At 37.1% G+C, this 19,728-nt stretch overlaps 3 protein-coding genes across 8 annotated transcripts in view; 2 read left to right on the plus strand and 1 right to left on the minus strand.

Moving 5' to 3' along the window:
- LOC122094209 (vacuolar cation/proton exchanger 3) overlaps window positions 1–831 on the plus strand; it is an 11,307-nt gene extending 10,476 nt beyond the window's left edge. For all 5 annotated transcript variants that reach the window (XM_042664940.1, XM_042664937.1, XM_042664939.1 and 2 more), the window contains one exon: window positions 528–831. In XM_042664940.1, coding sequence (XP_042520874.1) covers window positions 528–559 — 32 coding nt within the window. In that variant the 3' untranslated portion in view covers window positions 560–831. The remainder of the gene's footprint in view (window positions 1–527) is intronic.
- Window positions 832–2,063: 1,232 nt separating this feature from the next.
- Window positions 2,064–4,928, minus strand: LOC122093116 (putative disease resistance protein At1g50180). The gene has a single exon (XM_042663363.1). It carries the CDS (start codon window positions 4,926–4,928, stop codon window positions 2,064–2,066), a length of 2,865 nt encoding a protein of 954 aa, XP_042519297.1.
- A 7,119-nt stretch (window positions 4,929–12,047) lies between these two features.
- Window positions 12,048–16,439, plus strand: LOC122094137 (probable amino acid permease 7). 2 transcript variants are annotated; one of them, XM_042664830.1, is made up of 8 exons: window positions 12,049–12,676; window positions 13,260–13,565; window positions 13,659–13,892; window positions 14,036–14,129; window positions 14,499–14,713; window positions 15,223–15,356; window positions 15,485–15,712; window positions 15,927–16,439. In XM_042664830.1, the coding sequence occupies exons 2-8, from the start codon at window positions 13,496–13,498 to the stop codon at window positions 16,326–16,328; spliced, it is 1,377 nt and encodes a 458-aa protein (XP_042520764.1). In that variant the 5' UTR covers window positions 12,049–12,676; window positions 13,260–13,495; the 3' UTR covers window positions 16,329–16,439. The 2 variants fall into 2 exon arrangements, with proteins under 2 accessions (XP_042520765.1, XP_042520764.1); XM_042664831.1 differs by lacking the exon at window positions 15,485–15,712 and having other exon boundaries at window positions 12,048–12,676.
- Window positions 16,440–19,728: the final 3,289 nt, after the last annotated feature.

Raw genomic sequence — 19,728 nt, forward strand, 5'->3', positions numbered from 1 at the left:
GGGGGGGGGGATTGGGGAACTAGTGCTGTCAGTAGGTGTCACTACCAGTTTAAGTTTTTCGTGTGGGAGAAGTGCAGTCTGTTTTTATGATTGGTTGAAATGGCTCATGTGGTGTGTGATCATTCACTCATTAAAAAACACGAATGCACTTATATACTTTCAAGTTTCCATTCTTCTCGTCTTTGTATCACTCTGTTTAATCACAAGGTTATGTGTAGAAGACTTTTTTTCAGCATGATAGAATTATCTGAAATTTGATGATAACTATATGTTGTTGTGTAGTACTTTTGGAAATTTTGGTTGCTAATATGAATATTTGCAGTTGTAACCCGTGTAAAATGGAATGAGGATTTTTCCATGTTTTGTATTCTTGTTAACAGTGTGATACTCTTTCATGATTCCTTGTGTATCTGCATCAAAGATTGGGTTTTCCACATTTTCTGTTTCTTATGTATCTGCTTGAAAGACTGGGCTGTGTCTTTCCGTTCAAAAATTTTATTAGAAACTGAAGATGAATGGTTTTGCAGTGGATAAGCCTCCCAGTGTTAGTGAAAGGTAGAGCCATGGATTCACAAGGATTTTCTCAAAGCTTCTGGTTCATTTCTATTGTATATTTATTCAGCCATTGATTTTGACCATTTTCTTGATGGTTAGTCATATTCCTTTTAACAAGCAGCTGTTGAGTTCTTGTCCATACGCTTATTGATAAAATGGTGTTAAAATTCAATGTAATCTTCAAATCAAAATTTGTCTTTGTTTAGTTGTCCTGTTCATACACTGGAAATGTTGGGTTTTTTTCTCTACTTTTATGAAGAATTCATATTTCGAGGATCATTGTTTTTTGCTGCCTTTCGGGATTTTACCCTTTCAATTGATCTTTCCCTAGATTCTGATCCCTTTTTTACAACAGGATGCATTCTTGTTAGCATATTCAGGTTAGCTGGCCCTGATCTTCTGTTGAAGAAAATGACATTTTATTGTCAATGATTTCCAATTAGGGAAGTACATTATGGAGTAATAAATTCTTTGAGACCGGAGTCTATGGTGTTATGAATGAGCTTTTCTTAGACACCCTGCTTAGGCTCTGTTTGGTTGCAATGAGAATTTAAAGGGAAGGGAAGTGAAATTTTCATACTTTAAAAAAAAAAATATTTATAATCATTACCCCATGTGATTGTATAAACTACTTAATTTTTTTTACCATATTTAATAATGATATATTTTACATGTAATTTTTGTTTTACATATGATAGCAAAGGGTTTTGGATGCAAAGTAAAGTGAAATTTTATAAACAAATATGAAATAATTAGAAATTAATGTTGAAGTTACATGGGTAATTTTTACATATATTTCTTTTTTAAGTATGAAAATTTCACTTCCCTTCCCTTTAATTCCCCTTACAACCAAACATAACCTTAATGTGCTAAATAATTTGTAGCCTCTTGTTTTTGCCCTTTTAGTATAACAATTTTTTTTTTTTGTTTTTTGTTTGGTGAAGATAAAATTCTATCATTTCACATGTGTATTCAAAGAATGTGTGATAATGATAACTCTTTCAAATTATTTTTAAGGACAAGGAGCCAATCCAAATATAATTACTTGTTCTAAATACACCTACCTACAGAGGTTTCATTCAGGCAATCCTATTATGTATTTATGAGAGAGATGACTCCTCTAAACATGAAATGATCAATGAAGTTTGTTGATCATGCAATCCATTGACTTGATGGTATTGAGATCAGCTCTTAAGTTCTGAAATGTGCCTTCTTCCTTGAAAATTAGGCTTCTGACTTATCATTTACTCTAGCCAATTCCATTTCAAATCTTTCTGAATTGGCCAAATTCTGCCTGAATCCTAGAAACGCTGTATGGATCGCATGCCCCCGGAACAACAGGAATCAGGATTAGGCTTAGTCGCTTCTAATTTAAATCGGCAATCACAACTTTTTTATGTATTTTTCCTGATAAGTAATTTTCCTTACTAATCACTAGTCAAGAAACAAGAATGGATTTATTTTTACAATTTAGAAGAGAGAAAATAAACAATGAAGGCTGAGAAATATCAAATTTGGGAAGGATTGTTTGGAGTTCCTTCTACAACCACAGAGTTCACATGTCGAATCTTAAACCAATCCTCTCCGTCGTCCCTTACTAACCTTTCTCGAAATCTCGGGAGCATCCAAAACACCTCCAATTCCCTAAGGCTGTTCATGTACTGCAATCCTTCTGGAATCATCTTCAGTTTTAGGCACCAACCGATGCTCAACCTCTCAAGCCTTGGCATCGATCCTTTCTCAATCTTCCAATCTCGGAGTCTCATCAAATGTTTAAGCTCGAGATGTCTAAGCCGCAGAAACCCACTTGCAGAACAAACCATTCTCTTCCCCACATAGGCCAGCATTTTCAATTTCAGAATCTTCAACTTTGGCATCTTCTCAAGAGTCGCCATGGGATCCTGCTTCAGCTTTGACCATGACAACAATAGTTGAGTGATATTCGTAGCAGTGAGAAACCCATGTAGATTAGGAAGCTTCCGGAGCCGCCCAGACAAGTGAAGCTTACAAAGATGCTGATGTGAATTTTTTGGCAATGTAATTGATCCAAAACCTTCCAATTTCAAGGAATAAAGGCTGCCCAAGTTGAGAATCGTATCCCATAATTGTTCTTCAAAATCTACATAAAATCCCCCATAAATTCCCAGTCTTTTCAGATTGGTTAAGTTGATGAATCCATTCTCGATCCAATTGCCGACCCTTGCAACTGATAGGCTTTCAAGGTTTCTTATAGTATGGAATTGCAGGTGCCCACACTGCACATCATCGTCCATGCTCAGATGTCTGAGTCCCGTAATAGTACATATGCTATTGGGTATGATGGTGATTAGGTTATGCCTTACGTCTAGACTCCATAAGTTTTGGAGGTTGCCCATCTCTATTGGGAGCCTTCCCAGAGAATTATACCTCAGATCCATGGTTTGCAGGTTGTGAAGCCTACATATGGTAGAAGGAAGCTTTCTCAGTCCTGCCCTTTTCAATCCCAAGTACCTCAGATGAACCAGAGTACCTATGACATCAAGTAGCTCAGACATCTGTACAGACTCAAGATCCAATACCCGAAGCAACTTGAGACCTCCACAAACAAATTCAAGCTGTTTAATTGGAAGCAGATAACCTGTTTGATCCTGGTTCAAGCACACCAAAGTCCTGATATGTGTGGCACTGTGTACCACCAGTGGAATGTACTTACCGGTACTATTAGAATGAATGGCTAGTCTCCTGCATTTGATAGGGAATTCGAAATCGTTTTCTGTGTATAGGGAGACGAAATCTAGCTGACGGGCTTCTGATATGGCCATGTTTCGCATCAGTGGATGAAGACAGCATCTTGTGATCCTCCCATTGGGTCCCTTTCTGGTGGCTTGAATCAAATTCTTGTTGATCAATCTGTCCAGGTAGTCCTGCCCAATTTCCTCTGGCGTCAAGGTTCCCAATCTTGGATGTAGGAAACCTTCTGCAAACCACATTCGGATCAGTTGCCCCGAGTGAATTTCGGATTCTGGAGGGAAGACAGTGCAATAGAGGAAGCACCATTTCAAGTTGCAAGGCAAGTTGTGGTAGCTCAATGCTAGCTGTTGAGAGCTTTGCTTGAGAAGAGAGAAGGGCCGTGAATGGAGAGTCTCAACAGTAGCAGACCACACGCTCTGTGTCTTCTTTCTTCTACATAAGAAATTTCCAATTTCCTCAATAGCAAGAGGGAGGCCACCACAGCTCTTAAGGATCTGTTTGCCCAAATTCTTCAGCTCAGTGGGGCAATCATGATCATGGCCTCTTGGGAAGGCGTTGTTACGGAACAGCTCCCAGCTCTTGTTCTCATCCAAGAGTTGTAACTTGTGGTGACGATTGGTGTGGGAACTACTACAATTCTTCAGAAATGAGGCCACTTCTCTATCACGGGTAGTCACTATTATCCTACTACCATTGACGCTCTCTGCGGGTAAGGCTGCTCTCAAGGTCACCCACACTGCAATGTCCCATACATCATCAATGACCATTAGATACCTTTTGTTACTCAGCCACTCTGAGATGTCCTCGGTCAGATCTTCCACACTCGTCCTCTTCTCTGGCTTTTTCTTCCCCAGCATTTGGGTTGCTATGTCCTCCAAAATTTGGAATGGTTCACATCCTTGGCATGCATTTATCCAGAGGTGCCATTCGAAGTGAATGTTGTAATTTGCAGAATTATCAAAATCAATGACGAGACGATTCCTTTTGGTGGAATTGTACACTTTCTTGGCAAGAGTAGTCTTACCTGAGCCGGCCATGCCGACGATGGAAATCACTTGGAGGCGTGGGTCTGGGTCGTTCAAAAAGGCCAGCAGAGTCCTTGCATCAGAGTCAAAGCCGACCACAGACAAAGGAGAAGCAGACAACGTGGAGCTCCGCTCCCTCAAGCTGGAGGTCCTCCTCGTCCATGTCATGGATCCCAAGTCAATATCGTGAATGCCATAGTATCGCCGCTTGTGGTGGTCGATGTTGTCAATTTTAATCTTGATTTGTTGGATCTCCATGCGAAGCCCACGACAATCAGCCATGGCAATACGTAGCTTAGCAATCAAGTCCCCCATGAAATCTGTTCTTCTTGTTGTTGAAGTGGGGACTGGTTTGGTCGCTAGTGGTGATACTTGGAAGATGAAGGCCTCAAGGAGGTCCTCAATGCAGCGAGCAACGTCTCTCACGTCCTGCAACCATAACCTGACCCTGATATCTGCCTTGTTGGACTGGACGACGTCGTTCAAGAACATCATCAGCCTTTGCATTTGTTTGAGGATGATTTTCACATGATCTTGTAACCCACGGAAGAGATGTTCTTCTTCATGGAGCAAGTTAACCAGCTTTTGAAGGATATATACTACATCAACCTCGGCCATCTTTTCTTCTTCACTTTAAGATGATCGTGAATGATCGTTTCCTCATTAACTAGTCCTTCCTGCTTCTCTCTCTCTCTCCAATGTTGCTTGGATTTTGAATGGTGGAGGCAAGGAGCTAGCCAAGGAAGGAATACAAATTGCTTCATGGGCACTCCACGAATCAAATTCCAAAATGGGAGTGATATACTAGTTGGCAGGAAAAAAAAAAATGCTCTTAGTTAGCTCCCAACATTTTTTAATGGGAAAAAAATTATCCCGACGCAAAGTGTAGATTCTAGCACACACCCTTTCACATCCCACTAATTACCTTAAAATCTATTTCCTCATTAGAACATCATACCACATGATTTGATTACCCACCTTCGCATTGGTGGGAAATTGCACTCTGGTGTCATGGCTAGCGAAATCTCTCATTTTTCTGATAGTAGGGCTTTAGTTGTATGCTGCTAGTAGGGATGCCAACAGGGAAAACTTGAAACCAGCCTGGCCCATTTATTAAAGGTGTTGGGCTCAAGTTCAGCCCAATCAACATTCAATCATTCTCAAAGCAAGTGTGGTATCCAATGCGCACCTAACTTGGACCGTCTGATTAATAGTTTGACTCAATCTGACATGTATAAAACTCATTTAGAGTTCGTTTACTTAGCCCGACACGATTAATGCCCTTTAGAAATAAACGTCTCACTAGCCTATTTAGTCCGATTGAAAACTGACATCTGGCCGATCATTTATAAATGGGATCATGTCCAACCTATGAGGATCGATCACTTAGGGAAAGCCCAATTGCAGCATAACTCCTATAAGTTATAAACACTATCTATGATTAGAGAAGTGATTGTCAAGAGTCCTTTTTAAGATCATGAAATTTTCTATAGATTATGGGTCCGTTTGAAAATGTTTCAAGAAACGCGTTCAGAAACGGCAGAAATGGAACAAAAAACATTTGATAAAACTGTTTCGTTTCACTTATTTTCAGAAATATAAATTGAAATTTTTACCTAGTTATGGTTCAAGAAACGACCCATGTTTTGCCGTTTCTGGAAACGACTCTCTTTCGCTGGTTACTATCGACTTCTAGAAACATGACTTATCAAACACCTTCAATTCCATTTCTGTTTCTAGAAAACAGAAATTTATGTTTCTGTTGCTTCTTGAAATAGAAATGACAGAAACGTTATCAAACGGGCCCTACTTCTAAGCCATAGATGCTCAATCAGTGGCTCTTCCAGGAATTCCATCAGCACCCTCTCGAACTAAAATCCACACCTGATTTCCAAGAAGAGAAGAGAGTGGGTTTTTATTTTAAATATTATTATTATTATTTGCAATTCATTATTTCATTCACAAAAAGATAAAATATTTTTCTCTTTTCTTTTGCCAAAAAAAAAACCTTTTCTTTTCTTTCCTATTCATATCTAAACAGGCAATCACTACCTAAATGAAATCAAGGCAAACCGGGGTTGAACAAATAAGGAATCGAGATCTGGATTGGTTCTGTTTGAATTGTATCGATCCAGAACCCCAGATTAGATGGAAATATAGGATCAACCGGAATCAGGATCAGCCAGAATCGATCAGGCGTCGCACATACATGAAATCGATTTGTCCTGATTTTTGAAACCCGGGCGAAATCCATTCCAACATTTTCCCCACCCCACCAGAAATCAAGGACATGCCTCTCCAATTACCAGTAAGTTCGATCCCAAATTCGAAAAAGCCACATCACAAGTTCACAACATGAAATCCAAACAAAAACTGTCTCGGTATTTGTTAAGATCCCATATCAGTTTATGGGGCTTATCTTACATCGGTTTTCTACGAAAATTGATGTGAGTTGATATGATCTTGGGTCCCCTCACCTTGCAAGTCGGTTTATAAGGTTGAAAATATTACAGCACATGGACTAATTGAATCCCTTGAATTATCCCATCCCGAGCTGCTGCAACAAAACAAATTAGGCTTGCAGAAATAAACAAATCCAAACCCATGAGGATGTGCTTGTGCCCCTCCATGCTCTGTTCTTTCTGTTCTGTCTTCCATCTAACTTTGAAACAGGGGCTACAGATTTACATTAGAAAACCAGAGACAAACTTCATAATCATCATGATCAAAAACAGAGAGAGCAACATTTTTCATTCACACAATATTCATTCAATGCTTGAAATATCTCCAAGCACCTAGAAAATTTAAGGATAAATCATTCAGTAGCTCACGAGAAGGATTACAATTAAAATGGCAGATTGGTTTCTCAATTTGTTCTTAAATCTAAAGATTCGATTATTCATATCAATGCATTCTCAGTATTAGAAGAGTTGACTGAGGAGATTCCAATTTCAAATTCAAATGGAATTATGATAGATGATGAGGTGGGGTCTGATGGCGTGGAGAAGAATATGGAAACAATTTAAAAGTGCCTTCATAAATTATGGGGCGGTTGTGGATGAAAATATTCAGATTATGGAAGGAAATCTGGATACCCGTGACTCATGTTTGAGGGATGATGAGGTGGTTAATGATGTTCATTGCTAGGTTGTAGGTAAGGGGCATCTTAATAGCAAGGTGACAAAATGTGGAGGCTATTTTGGAGGAAGGTGAGGTGGAGGGAGAGAGTTCAGCTGTCAATGAGTTTAAGTATCAGTCTCAATCTTTCCTATTGAAGTGGATGAGATTGCCTTGGCTAAGGGTCCGTTTCCTTGATAATAATGAGGGTACACATTTGGATTCTTCAACGTCAATGCTAATAAGCACACATAATAACAGCGGTGATAGGATCAGGACTCAGAGTACTCTCAGTGGGGTGGAGTATTGCACAGATGGGATGGATTGCAGGTCCTCAGGCGGTCAGGCCATGCTTTCCTTCGCGGATCAAAATCCTCTATTTTTCTCATCCATGTTTTTCCTTGTGTTTGCTACCTGCAGAACGCGACACGTGGACAACAAGGAGACCAACGGTCAAGATTGGGTGAGGATTATTACATCCGGTGCGTTGGTCTTAAAGTTGTCCATGTGTCGCGTTCTGCAGGTAGCAAAACAAGGAAAAACAGGGATGAGAAAAACAGAGGATTATTTTTCTTCGTTCGCAGGGATGACCTTGATTTCGTCCTTCCTCCTCTGCGAGTGACCATAGATATCTCCTCATCCTCAAAATGGGCTCATCAGTCAAGTTTAATCTAGGTGATTGACTCACTATCCCAAATTCCCAATTGCATTGCAACATTTCCATCTGATTAAAAATCTTCAATCTCTTCATGTCTTCTTCTGGAGTGTGGCTTCGTGCCTCTCTCTTCACTCATTTCTCCTTTTGTGTGGGGGCTACCACCAAAAAAACAAAGAGTGACCAACCCTGTTCTGTAGTTGGAATTTTTAGGCCGGGTCTAAGCTGAAGCTTTGGCTAGCTAGGCCAGCTTGACAAACCCTGTCCTATCATTCATATATATATATATATATATAGAGAGAGAGAGAGAGAGAGGAAAAAAGTTGAGTATGTCGCCGATATTAAGTATTATTAAGTATGCTACCATTCATTGTGTCTATCTTTCTCTTTCCTTTTTCTGAAATGACCTTCATATCTTTCCTGAATGATACTCCATTATGTGATTCTATTTGTGCTATCCGCTAGCATACATGATATCGGGGCATACCTATCCCTTTTCCATATATATATATATATATATATTTTATGTGTGGGAATGCAGTTTATGTGCTTGCATTAGGATCAATAGGAACACACAAGAAAACAACATAAGTGTCATTTTCTATTTCATGAGGGCAAGCTCGTTCCGGACACCTCCTCCGATGAGACATGCCCTTCAACACTCTTCCTCCTCCCTGTAGATCCAACATCTATGAATATTGAAGCATTCTCTCATGCACCCTTTTGGCTTAGCATAGAAGATGCCAATATAAATTATATTATTTATTATTGATACCCACCTTTTGGCTTTAAGGGTAATGGAAAGCAGAGTTGGGTGTGAGTTTCTCATTGCAGGTTTGATAATAATAATAATAATAATTTGGGATATTTTAGTTGTTAATAAAGAATATACCTGATTACATTTATTTTAAGGTTAAGGTAAAGGTGAGAATCATTCGTTTTGCTCTAATTTTCTCAAACTTTTGTTTGTGTTATCATTTCAATTTTAATGTTTATCATAATTATCATTACTGTTGTTTGTTATTAATAATATAATTCCAAAATGATGTGAGTGGATAGTACAGGAAGAAAGAGTATATGGGTGTGCGGAATATGCCAACAAATAAGCTTGTATGGGACGGCCATCGTCTCTCAAATTACATCCCCCATTAGCATGAGGTAATGTTAATATCCCTCCGCCCTCTCCTTGGAAATTGGCCTCATTGGACTATCCATATCCTAAGTGGTAAAATTTTCATCTGTCTAGACATTCATCTTGAGGGTGTATATGTATGTACTTTAAAAGCTATGTTAAGCAAATCTCTTCTCTTTTATTTATTTTTTTTTATTTTTTTTATTTTTTATTTTTTATTTTATAGGGGGTTGAAATTTAATGCATAAGTGAACCCCATGGCCCTCTTGTTTATATGTTAAGTTTTAACGAAAATGAAACTTTTTGCATAATAAAATAAAGCATTAAAAATTTTTTTGATTACCTATAGAGTGCATAGACCATGGGACATGGAAAAGCAGCCATGGTTCTAAACAAATCTCTTCTTTTTTTTCTTAATTTGAGAGGGGGTTGAAATTTAATGGATAAGTGAAACCTATGGTCCTCTTGTTCATATGTCAAGTTTTAACGAAAATGGAGCTTTATATGTAATAAAATAAAGCATTAAAAATTTTTATGATTACCCATAATGTGCATAGACTATGGCACATGGAAAATCAGCCATGGTTCTAAAAATATAATAGAAAGAAACGGTGAATATCAACCTTGACCATTGCTCGATATTGACCTCTTTTATTCTGATCCACATATATGGTCCAAGGTTAAAATATTAATAAAAACTGACTAGAAAAAAAAACAATGGCAGATCTGTCCCATATAATCTTATTTAGACTGTTTTGAAACGATATTAGCTTTAACCGATCCCATGACTGTTCCTAGTTTTAGAACCATTGTCGCATTCTATTATACTTTTAGTTAAAGAATTATTAGAAGATGAATTGAGGATCAGCTCAAAGACTTCTCTTCCCTACCAAGTACTACCAACTCGTCACCTTCCAAACTAAAAGAAAGAGCTCTCTCAAGTAAGGAATATCATGGCATACACGTCTCGCATATATATTTAATAATAATAATAAATATTTATAAATTGAGTTTGGTTTTCCGTAAACACAGTTAGTTACACTGAACTTATCACCATGACAATGTTACTCATGTATACAAATCGGTGGTGATATAATAGGGGGTCGAGTATTTTTGGTAATAAAAGTTACAGTCTCATAATTAGCGTTTGTCTTATAGGTAACACTCTTTTGTAAGAGTCAATCGATTTGGTTCAATTCAAGATACAATATGTGTAAACCGAAATTGAATATTTTGTATATCCTCATTAAGTTCAATTTTATTCAATTCCTATTTGATTTTTTATATTCAATTTCATTCAATTTATCTATGATCTCAATAATTTAACTCAAATTATGTTTAAGTGAAAATTACCTATCCAACGAAAATTAGAAAGAAAATTACAATATCATGAAGATACGATCCTACAATGTCAAATCCAATATCTTTCAATTATTTTACATAATTTAACAAAAAAAAAACTCATAGTAGGTAACGTGGCACAACTTAACAAAGACACGTGATAGTAACTAATAAAAAAAGCACTAACTTGAAAAGAACTGGACATGATGACACGTTAGTTAAATTCTATCAATCACATGACATGTTGAAAGGACTTGATAGTATGCTAAAGACTTTATGTTTAAGGTTTTTAGACAAAGATTAAAGTATCACTATCAGTCGTCATATTGGTTAGTTAAATTTGAGATACGTATCAAAAATATACTAAACTATGTTAAAGATCAAGGATTAAACCGAAATTGAATATTGGTTCAATTCAAGATACAATATGTGTAAACCGAAATTGAATATTTTGTATATCCTCATTAAGTTCAATTTTATTCAATTCCTATTTGATTTTTTATATTCAATTTCATTCAATTTATCTATGATCTCAATAATTTAACTCAAATTATGTTTAAGTGAAAATTACCTATCCAACGAAAATTAGAAAGAAAATTACAATATCATGAAGATACGATCCTACAATGTCAAATCCAATATCTTTCAATTATTTTACATAATTTAACAAAAAAAAAACTCATAGTAGGTAACGTGGCACAACTTAACAAAGACACGTGATAGTAACTAATAAAAAAAGCACTAACTTGAAAAGAACTGAACATGATGACACATTAGTTAAATTCTATCAATCACATGACATGTTGAAAGGACTTGATAGTATACTAAAGACTTTATGTTTAAGGTTTTTAGACAAAGATTAAAGTATCACTATCAGTCGTCATATTGGTTAGTTAAATTTGAGATACGTATAAAAAATATACTAAACTATGTTAAAGCTCGAGGATTAAAGTATCGGTATCAATCATTGTATCAATCGACTAAATTTAAGATACATATCTAAAGGTATCGTATCTGTATTAGATATACTTTAAACCATGATAAAATTGTTATTATTGATGTTTTAAATTTTTTTTCTTTTAAATATTGATAGCAAATAACATCAAATGATGTAAAATTTAGTATGACTTCTGCCACGCATCCCATAATTGAAAGAGACCTATACGCACTTCAAGATCCTCCCAACCATCGGATGTGAGTTGGAGGGCTGGAGAGGAACTAAAAATTATGAATCTTTTAGGTAGGGTCCGTTTTTTATATATATTTGCACTATGATTGTATAGAAATTAATACTAGCTAATTAATTGAAAAATAAAAAGAAGAAAAGGAAGAAAGAGACATAAACGTGCACATGGTATGGTAGGAAAGTGTCGAGACTTTTTTTCTGGAATTTTTGGGAATTATATATAGTCATTCGTACGTATTTCCTGTTTTCCTTACCCGGATCACCCACCCACTATGAATAAGACTCTGAAACAAACAAAAAGAGACAAAAAGCTCTATTGTCTGATGCTTTAATGGTTGAAGTCTTGAAGATGGATGGTGGTCAGTCTTCCTTCCCAAAACCCACTCATTCCAGTGTCCATTCCAGTCCAATCCAGTGGGTGCGTGAGTTACCGTGATATTATTAGTTCTTTGCCTGAAATTTCAAATGGGTTTTGCTGTTGGAGTCCAAATCCCAATCCTTTTCTCCACTCCTCTTCTTTTGTTTTGTTGTTTCTGTATTGAGCTGTATTTGTGGTATAAGATATTTCTTGGAAAAAAAGAAAGGACAAAAAATGGGAGGATCTATGCTTTAAAAAGGTGATGCTAGCTCCAGTGCGGCTAGTTGTGGTGGCGGTTCTATATCAACCAGATGTGTGTGTGTGTGTGTGTGTGAGAGAGAGAGAGAGAGAGAGAGAGAGAGAGATCAGTTTTCTCTCTTCCCATTTCTCTGGGGCAATCGTCAAGCTTTGTAGATGATTCAGTAATGTCACATTGGTCTATCAGGAGACGAACAGAGTGAAAATAGTAAAGTTAGTGAGAAGTTAAAGAGGGAAGAGAGACTGGAGGAGGAGGAAGAAACAAGCAGCAGCAATATCCCTACTCTTGACTTTAGGGAACTATTCGCTACCATTGGAGGTATGAACCAAGAACCTACAACCCTTTTTTTCCCGGTTAAAAATTTAGGATTTATCAGGAGTGATTGTTTTTCCTCTTACCCAACATTTCCAGTTACTTTTTCTACTAACATCTTACACAGGATCAGTTTTGCTTAAAGAGCATCTGCTATAAAAGTTCCCATGGGAAAGAGAGGGGGGGGGGGAATATCAGTTTGGAATCTTGCTTCCGTGAGAAATCAAGTAAAAACACAAACACATATGGCCAATAAGTTGAAAACCCAAGTCTAACCTGTCCTTTTCATAGGTATCATCCATTCTTGTCCAAACTCCAAACTATGTCCACAATAAAAAAGGGATCACTTTAAATTCTAGTTTTATTGACTTTCAAGTCATCAACTAGAATATGCAACATTTGGTATAATCCCAAAACCAGGCTCATCCAGTAGATACAGTTCTTATAGTGAAACAGTCAAAGCTTTCAACCAAGTGAAAACTGCGTAAGCCTACCCAAAATAGAAATCTACCCTCTTGGGGAATGACAACCAATCTTGATAATAGTGGTTTTGGGTTGTCAAGCTGATCTTATCCCTGTGCTTTTGCAGGCCTGGCATGGATTCTACCTTAACCTAGTGAAAACTCAGTGCTGTGGTTAGTCATTTTTATATGAGTGAAGTGAACGTTTGGATCCCTCCATCTTAGCTCTCAGGGGAAATTTCAATTCTGTTAACTAGAATGATGGTCTCTCTCCCCAGCCAATCACTTTGATCTTGGGTCATTTTTACTGCTTCGGAACCTACAAGGCACCCCACCTTGATTGACTGCTGTGAATTGGGAAAATATGGCAGTCCTACCCTCAATTGAACCATCTAATGATTCCTGCGACGACAATGGGCTTCAAATAAGAACTGGTATAACTTCTGTTTGCTTGATTCATTTAATTTTTTATGCAATTGAATCCTGATTTTAATGTCTCCTGGGCGAGAAATATCAACTTCTAACAGGCACCTTAAGGACGGGTGTTGCTCACATAATCACCGCTGTTATCGGTTCTGGAGTTCTATCTCTAGCATGGAGCGTTGCACAGTTAGGATGGATCGCAGGTCCACTTTCCATGTTTTGTTTTGCCGTGGTCACCTATGTTTCTTCTTTCCTCCTCTCAGATTGTTACAGATACCCTGATCCAGTAACTGGAGCAAGACACCACTCTTACATGGAAGCTGTTAAAACCTACCTAGGTACTAATTAAGCAACCAACCTTTTTCTTTGCATTATTCTCTTTTTAAAATCCAACTTGCCTTCTTGGTAGGATTCCTGTCTTTCTGGTTATTTTATTTTTCCTTTTCCTAGCCTCTTGATTTTATATAGTGTGTAAGCTCAGGTAGAAAGCAAACTTGGATATGTGGCCTGCTTCAATTTGTGAACTTGTATGGTGTTGGTGTTGCTTATGTAATTACCACTTCAACCAGTATGAGGTACTTCTCTTGATGAAACCCATGTTTTTTTCTCTAATGAATTATGAAGCCCATGTTTAGTATACTTGATTCTTACTAACTTCATTAGTAATCTAACAAAGTTGACGTGTTTGTGAAGTCACTAGAATACCTCTTCATCATGAGACACTAAATCCTAATGTATTTATTAATGGCTTATAAAAAAAATTGTGCTTTTTATATTTATGCCTCTTCACCACGAGACACTAAACCTATATATATATATATATATATATTGATAATGGTTCATAGCAAACCTGAGCTCTTTATCTTTTTTTTTTTTTTCACTCTGACTGTATTCAATAATCATATCTTTAATTTGTTTTATTTTCCATTTCTGTGATGCTGCAGAGCTATTCAGAGATCAGATTGTTTCCACAAAGAAGGACACCGGGCTCCATGTGCATATGGAGATAACTTTTATATGCTTCTGTTTGGAGCAATTCAGATTGCCTGTTCTCAGATACCTGATTTCCATAACATGGAATTGCTCTCCATTCTTGCTGCAGTCATGTCCTTCTCCTACTCTTCCATTGGATTTGGCCTCGGCTTTGCCAAAGTAATAGGTATATGTTCTGGTTTTTTTTTGTTTTTTTGTTTTGGCTTCGAGTTCCTTACTTTGTTCACCATGGTCACCTGTATGCATATGTGTGGTAAAATTTGATGACTGGAGTATGGTAGAGCTTAGTTTTCTTGTAAAAAGGTTAATCTACAGATAAACAGAGGAACTCAATTCTTCTATCATTTTGGGTCCATCTATTGATGGGCAAAGTCAGATCAGAATCTTCTATAAACAAATTATAAAACCACATAAGAATTTATATGGACTTCACCCAGTAGTTGGGGTAAAATGCAAATTGCGTATGTGAGTGCTTTCCTTATTTTATTTTAATTTTTTTTTTGGGGGGTGGGGGGGAGGTGTGGTGGTTGTGGGTGGGGATCGTCATTAATAATAGGAGAAAATCTTCACACCAGATGCATTAACATCATCATCATCATCATCATATTTCGTAGTTAAAATTGTTTCAACTATTGCTTTCATATTGCAGTTTCTCTCTGCCCTTTCTAATTGCAGGAAACGGAATGGTTAAGGGGAGCATCTCTGGAGTGCACACATCTACAACTCCTCAAAAAGTATGGAAAGTCACTCAAGCACTTGGAGACATTGCTTTTGCATACCCATACTCCATAATTCTTATCGAGATACAGGTAGGTTTGTTTCCTTTTGATTAGCAAAAAACATTTGAGATTAACTAATTAATTGGGACATTTAATTTTTTTGTAAATTTTGTAAATAACTAATCTAAGAATGAATCAAAAAATCTGCGAGATTGAAGGACACATTGAAGTCTCCTCCAGCTGAGAACCGGACAATTAAGAAAGCATCAATGATTGCGGTTCTCATTACAACCTTCTTCTATCTCTGTTGCGGATGTTTTGGGTATGCTGCCTTTGGGGACCAGACACCTGGGAACCTCTTAACGGGTTTTGGATTCTATGAGCCATATTGGCTAGTTGACTTTGCTAATGCTTGCATAATTCTTCATCTGGTAGGAGGATATCAGGTAATTATCTCTCCTCCAGTTGCAGAAAATGGGGTGACTGTAGCTACAATTATTATCGTAAAAATGATACTGTAACTTGCAGTCAAAAGAGCTGCAGCAGCAGTTGTAATACTCAATTAGTTTGAATATTCTTTTTAAAGTTGAGATTAGTTCATATACTTAGCACTGATGATAAAGTGATGAATATATATTTTGTTTGCTTTTCTTCCTATAGGTATATAGTCAGCCAGTGTTTGCAGTTGTTGAAAGGTGGTGTGCAGAGAAGTTTCCCAACAATGGGTTTGTGAATAGTTTTTACACCCTCAGATTCTCATTGTTGCCGGTTGTCAGGATTAATCTTCTTAGGTTGTGCTTTAGAACCTGCTATGTTCTATCGACAACAGGAATTGCGATTGCTTTCCCCTACTTCAACCAAGTTTTGGGTGTGTTGGGTGCCCTGAACTTTTGGCCCTTGACCATCTATTTCCCTGTGGAGATGTATTTCATTCAGAAGAAGATACAACCTTGGACAAGAAGGTGGATCGTTTTTCAGTCTTTCAGTTTTGTCTGCTTGATTGTGACTCTGGTGACTTTAGTCGGGTCAGTTGAAGGAATCATAAGTGCAAAGTTAGGTTAGGAAACCACTGGCACTTCTGATCATGTAGAAAGGTGGCTATTTGAATTTCAGTGAATGCTTTTATTTGTAATTACAGATTTAAAGATATAAGAATAAGGTTATCTTTGTTTCTGATTTTCTCTATCCCCCCCCCCCCCTCTCTTGAGGATCAGAGGGAAAGCTTTTGAAAAACCAATGGAGAGAAATCTCTTGTTCCTACCGTCAGTTGAAGCACTATATGTCAATCCAAGAAATCAGATGGCCTTAATATCAAACTATCTTCCTCTATGAATTTGGCTCTTTTCGGAGTTGCTTAATCCATCTCAATCTCTTTGGGCTCATCTTATAAGGTTGAAGTATTTCAGAGATACAGACTTCCTCTATGCTTTTGATCACTACTCTCCTTCTTGGGGATGGAAGTCCATTGCCATGGCCAAAGATCTCCTCCTCCAGGGGATTCTTATTCGCATTGGTCATACGTCGGATTTGAATCCCCTCAACTTGCAACCCTGCATTATTATTATTATTATTAAGAACACGTGGCAAAAAACTTTCTATCCCCAAAACAAAAATTTAAGAGCAAGACATTTTAGAGCTACTTAAAAAGGAAAAAATACCATCCCTACATTCTTTCTTTTTTTTTTTTTTTGCCGCCTCAGTCTTTCCCTCCACAAGGGCAACCAAACCAACATTGGAGAAAACCGAAGACAAAGAAGATGATGGAGGAACAGAAACAAGAAGAAAAGAAGAGATGACATCGATGGCTTCTGGTAGAACGGAACTGTCGAATCTCCCAAATGAAATCAAAGTTAAAATCTTCTTGAGTCTACCTGTGATGACTATGTGGCGATTGAGGTGCGTAATCAGAGACTTCTCACGACTCCATAACCCTCAATTCATTAAAATGCATTTGAACCGACAGATGGATTCCATCGACATTGGATCTACTACTAATACTATCATATTTGCAAGTGATTATTATGTATTTAAAGTAGATCTTGGAGCATTTCGCAATCAAATCCCTCTCGAATTACCTTTCCTGAATCCAATCCCCCATTCAAAACCTATTCGGTTGCTGTGCTTAGCCCATTGGGTAGATTACACACCCATTGTGTATTTGTGGAATCCATTGAGTATACATTGGGGATAGATAGCTCTTGGAGAAGCATTGACAATAATGCTACAAAAAGAGCCAACTTAACTCTCCGGAGGCCGTCTTTCTATATATTGTCATGATTCTAACCTCGGACATTATGTTTTATGGGTGAAAATGGATGATAGATTGGAGAAAACTACTACTTGGACAAAACAGCTCTCCTTTAATGAATTACTCATTCCTGAATGTATTAATGGATATGGATATAAAAAATTGTGGGGCTTCAAGAATGGTCAAGTTTTAATGAGGCATAACAACGGATTAGCTTTATTTGACCCTGTGACCGGTCACGTTAAAACTCTGGATCTTCCTTTTATACCACTGAAGAAGTTTGAAGTTTATTCCTCTATCGAGAGCCTTGGAATGCACACTGTTGGAGACGGAGAGAATGTGCACCAGAACTCGTAAAATGGGGAGTAAAGAATTATAGGTATGTATGTTGATTTTCTTTAGCCTTTAGTTTGCTATTAGTTGAATATGAAATTGAACTTATGTTGGTGAGATGGCCATCCGGCCTCATCACGGAACCGCAGTAACGGTCACTCCGTTACGGAAGGAGTAATTTTAGGAGTAATGGTAGGGCGATTCCGCTGATCGGAAAAGATCCGTTGTTCAACGGATCTTTGGACTCTATCTCTATAAAAGAGTGAATATTAAAGTTGAAATATATACGTAGATGATCAGTCAGTTGGAGCCCTAAACATTCCGAGAAACCTTCTTTGTCTTCCTCATCCTCTGTTCATGAAAAACCTTACACTGGTATCAGAGCTACGGTCGAGATCTAAAACACCGCCGATAGCTGAAGCTTGGGCGATCAGCGCCGAGATCTAAAACGCCGCTGAACTGATTTTCTTGCATCTGAGGTCAGACGGCACGGTTTTCGTCCCAAGCAAGCAGCGGCGATTACAACACTCTGAGTTTCTGAGGATCGAGCTGCCCGCCGGTGGCTGATCTTGACGTTTGTTCTTCTCACCCATCTTGATCAGAGCCGTGAGAGCAGCAAGCACCGGTCACTGCCGACAGGTTGCTGCCGACAGGTAAGTGCAACTCAAGTTTTTTTTAATTCATCCTCACCGGCACCGGTCATTGCCGACAGGTTGCTGCCGACAGGTAAGTGCAACTCATGATATTTTTTTAATTTATCCTCACTGCCGACAAGATGCTTTAGAATTGTTATATGTGAGGATATTATTTGTTTAATATAATACTCTCTGAATTCTGAATTGGTTTATAAAAATATATATATATATATTATTCTATTTATTATTTTAAAACCAATGTCATATCATGCTGACTGAATTGTTTAAAAAATATTAATCTATTTATTATTTTAAAATAAATGTTTATTGTCTCAGGTAAGTATCCTAATTCCGTATATTGATACTCTTGAGAGTGGATTAGTTTAAAAATATCATGAGTGATACCTATTTATTATATTATATATGCACCTTTACATGGGTTCACTTATTACTTATCACTATTATGTTGTTTGTTGTTTACATAATATTATGTTTTATATTATAATAGTGTGGTACGTATATATATTCAATTTTACTTGTCTTATATGAACAATTATAATTTATTTTACAATCATAGTGGTGCTATTTGTACTAGTTCTGTCATATATAACAATGTTTGTCCACTTACAATTTCATTTAATATTTTATTATTATTATTATTTTTAAAATAATATTGAATATGCTGCTATCAGAGTTTTATATATGAAGTGGAGACGCACTTCTAATGTTCTTCACATGCATATGTGATTGCATTCAAGATATTGAATGGCAATCTTATTTTGAATTCCTGTTTTTCGTTATCACCTTGGCATTATAATGTCCGTATTATAGGTTGATATGTTTTGGAATTGTGAAGATATTGTGTATTAAGAGTTTACATGTTGAATGTATTCTTGTTATGTTTTATATGTTCTAGAGATCATGGATCTTATTAAAAATGATCTATAGCCCATAATAGGTCTCTGATGTATTTCCTTTTGGATTTTTCAACCCAAAAGGAAAGTGTCAAACCTTTTGTTTTTTTTATATTCATAAATTTCATGGAGTATATATATATATGTTAAGGTTTGATGAGTTGGTTTGGGTCATCTACGTGACACCACCTCCATGGGCTTTATGGATTGGCAATTATTTTCCATAATAGTACTTTGAGTCAAGGTAGACTCTTATTATGGGAATGTACTATGTTTTGGTCGATGATCACCTCTAGCCATAGTTTTGGTTTGGTGGGAAAAAATAATTGTAT

Source organism: Macadamia integrifolia, chromosome 11 (genome assembly GCF_013358625.1).
Source record: "Macadamia integrifolia cultivar HAES 741 chromosome 11, SCU_Mint_v3, whole genome shotgun sequence".
Classification (NCBI taxonomy): domain Eukaryota; kingdom Viridiplantae; phylum Streptophyta; class Magnoliopsida; order Proteales; family Proteaceae; genus Macadamia; species Macadamia integrifolia.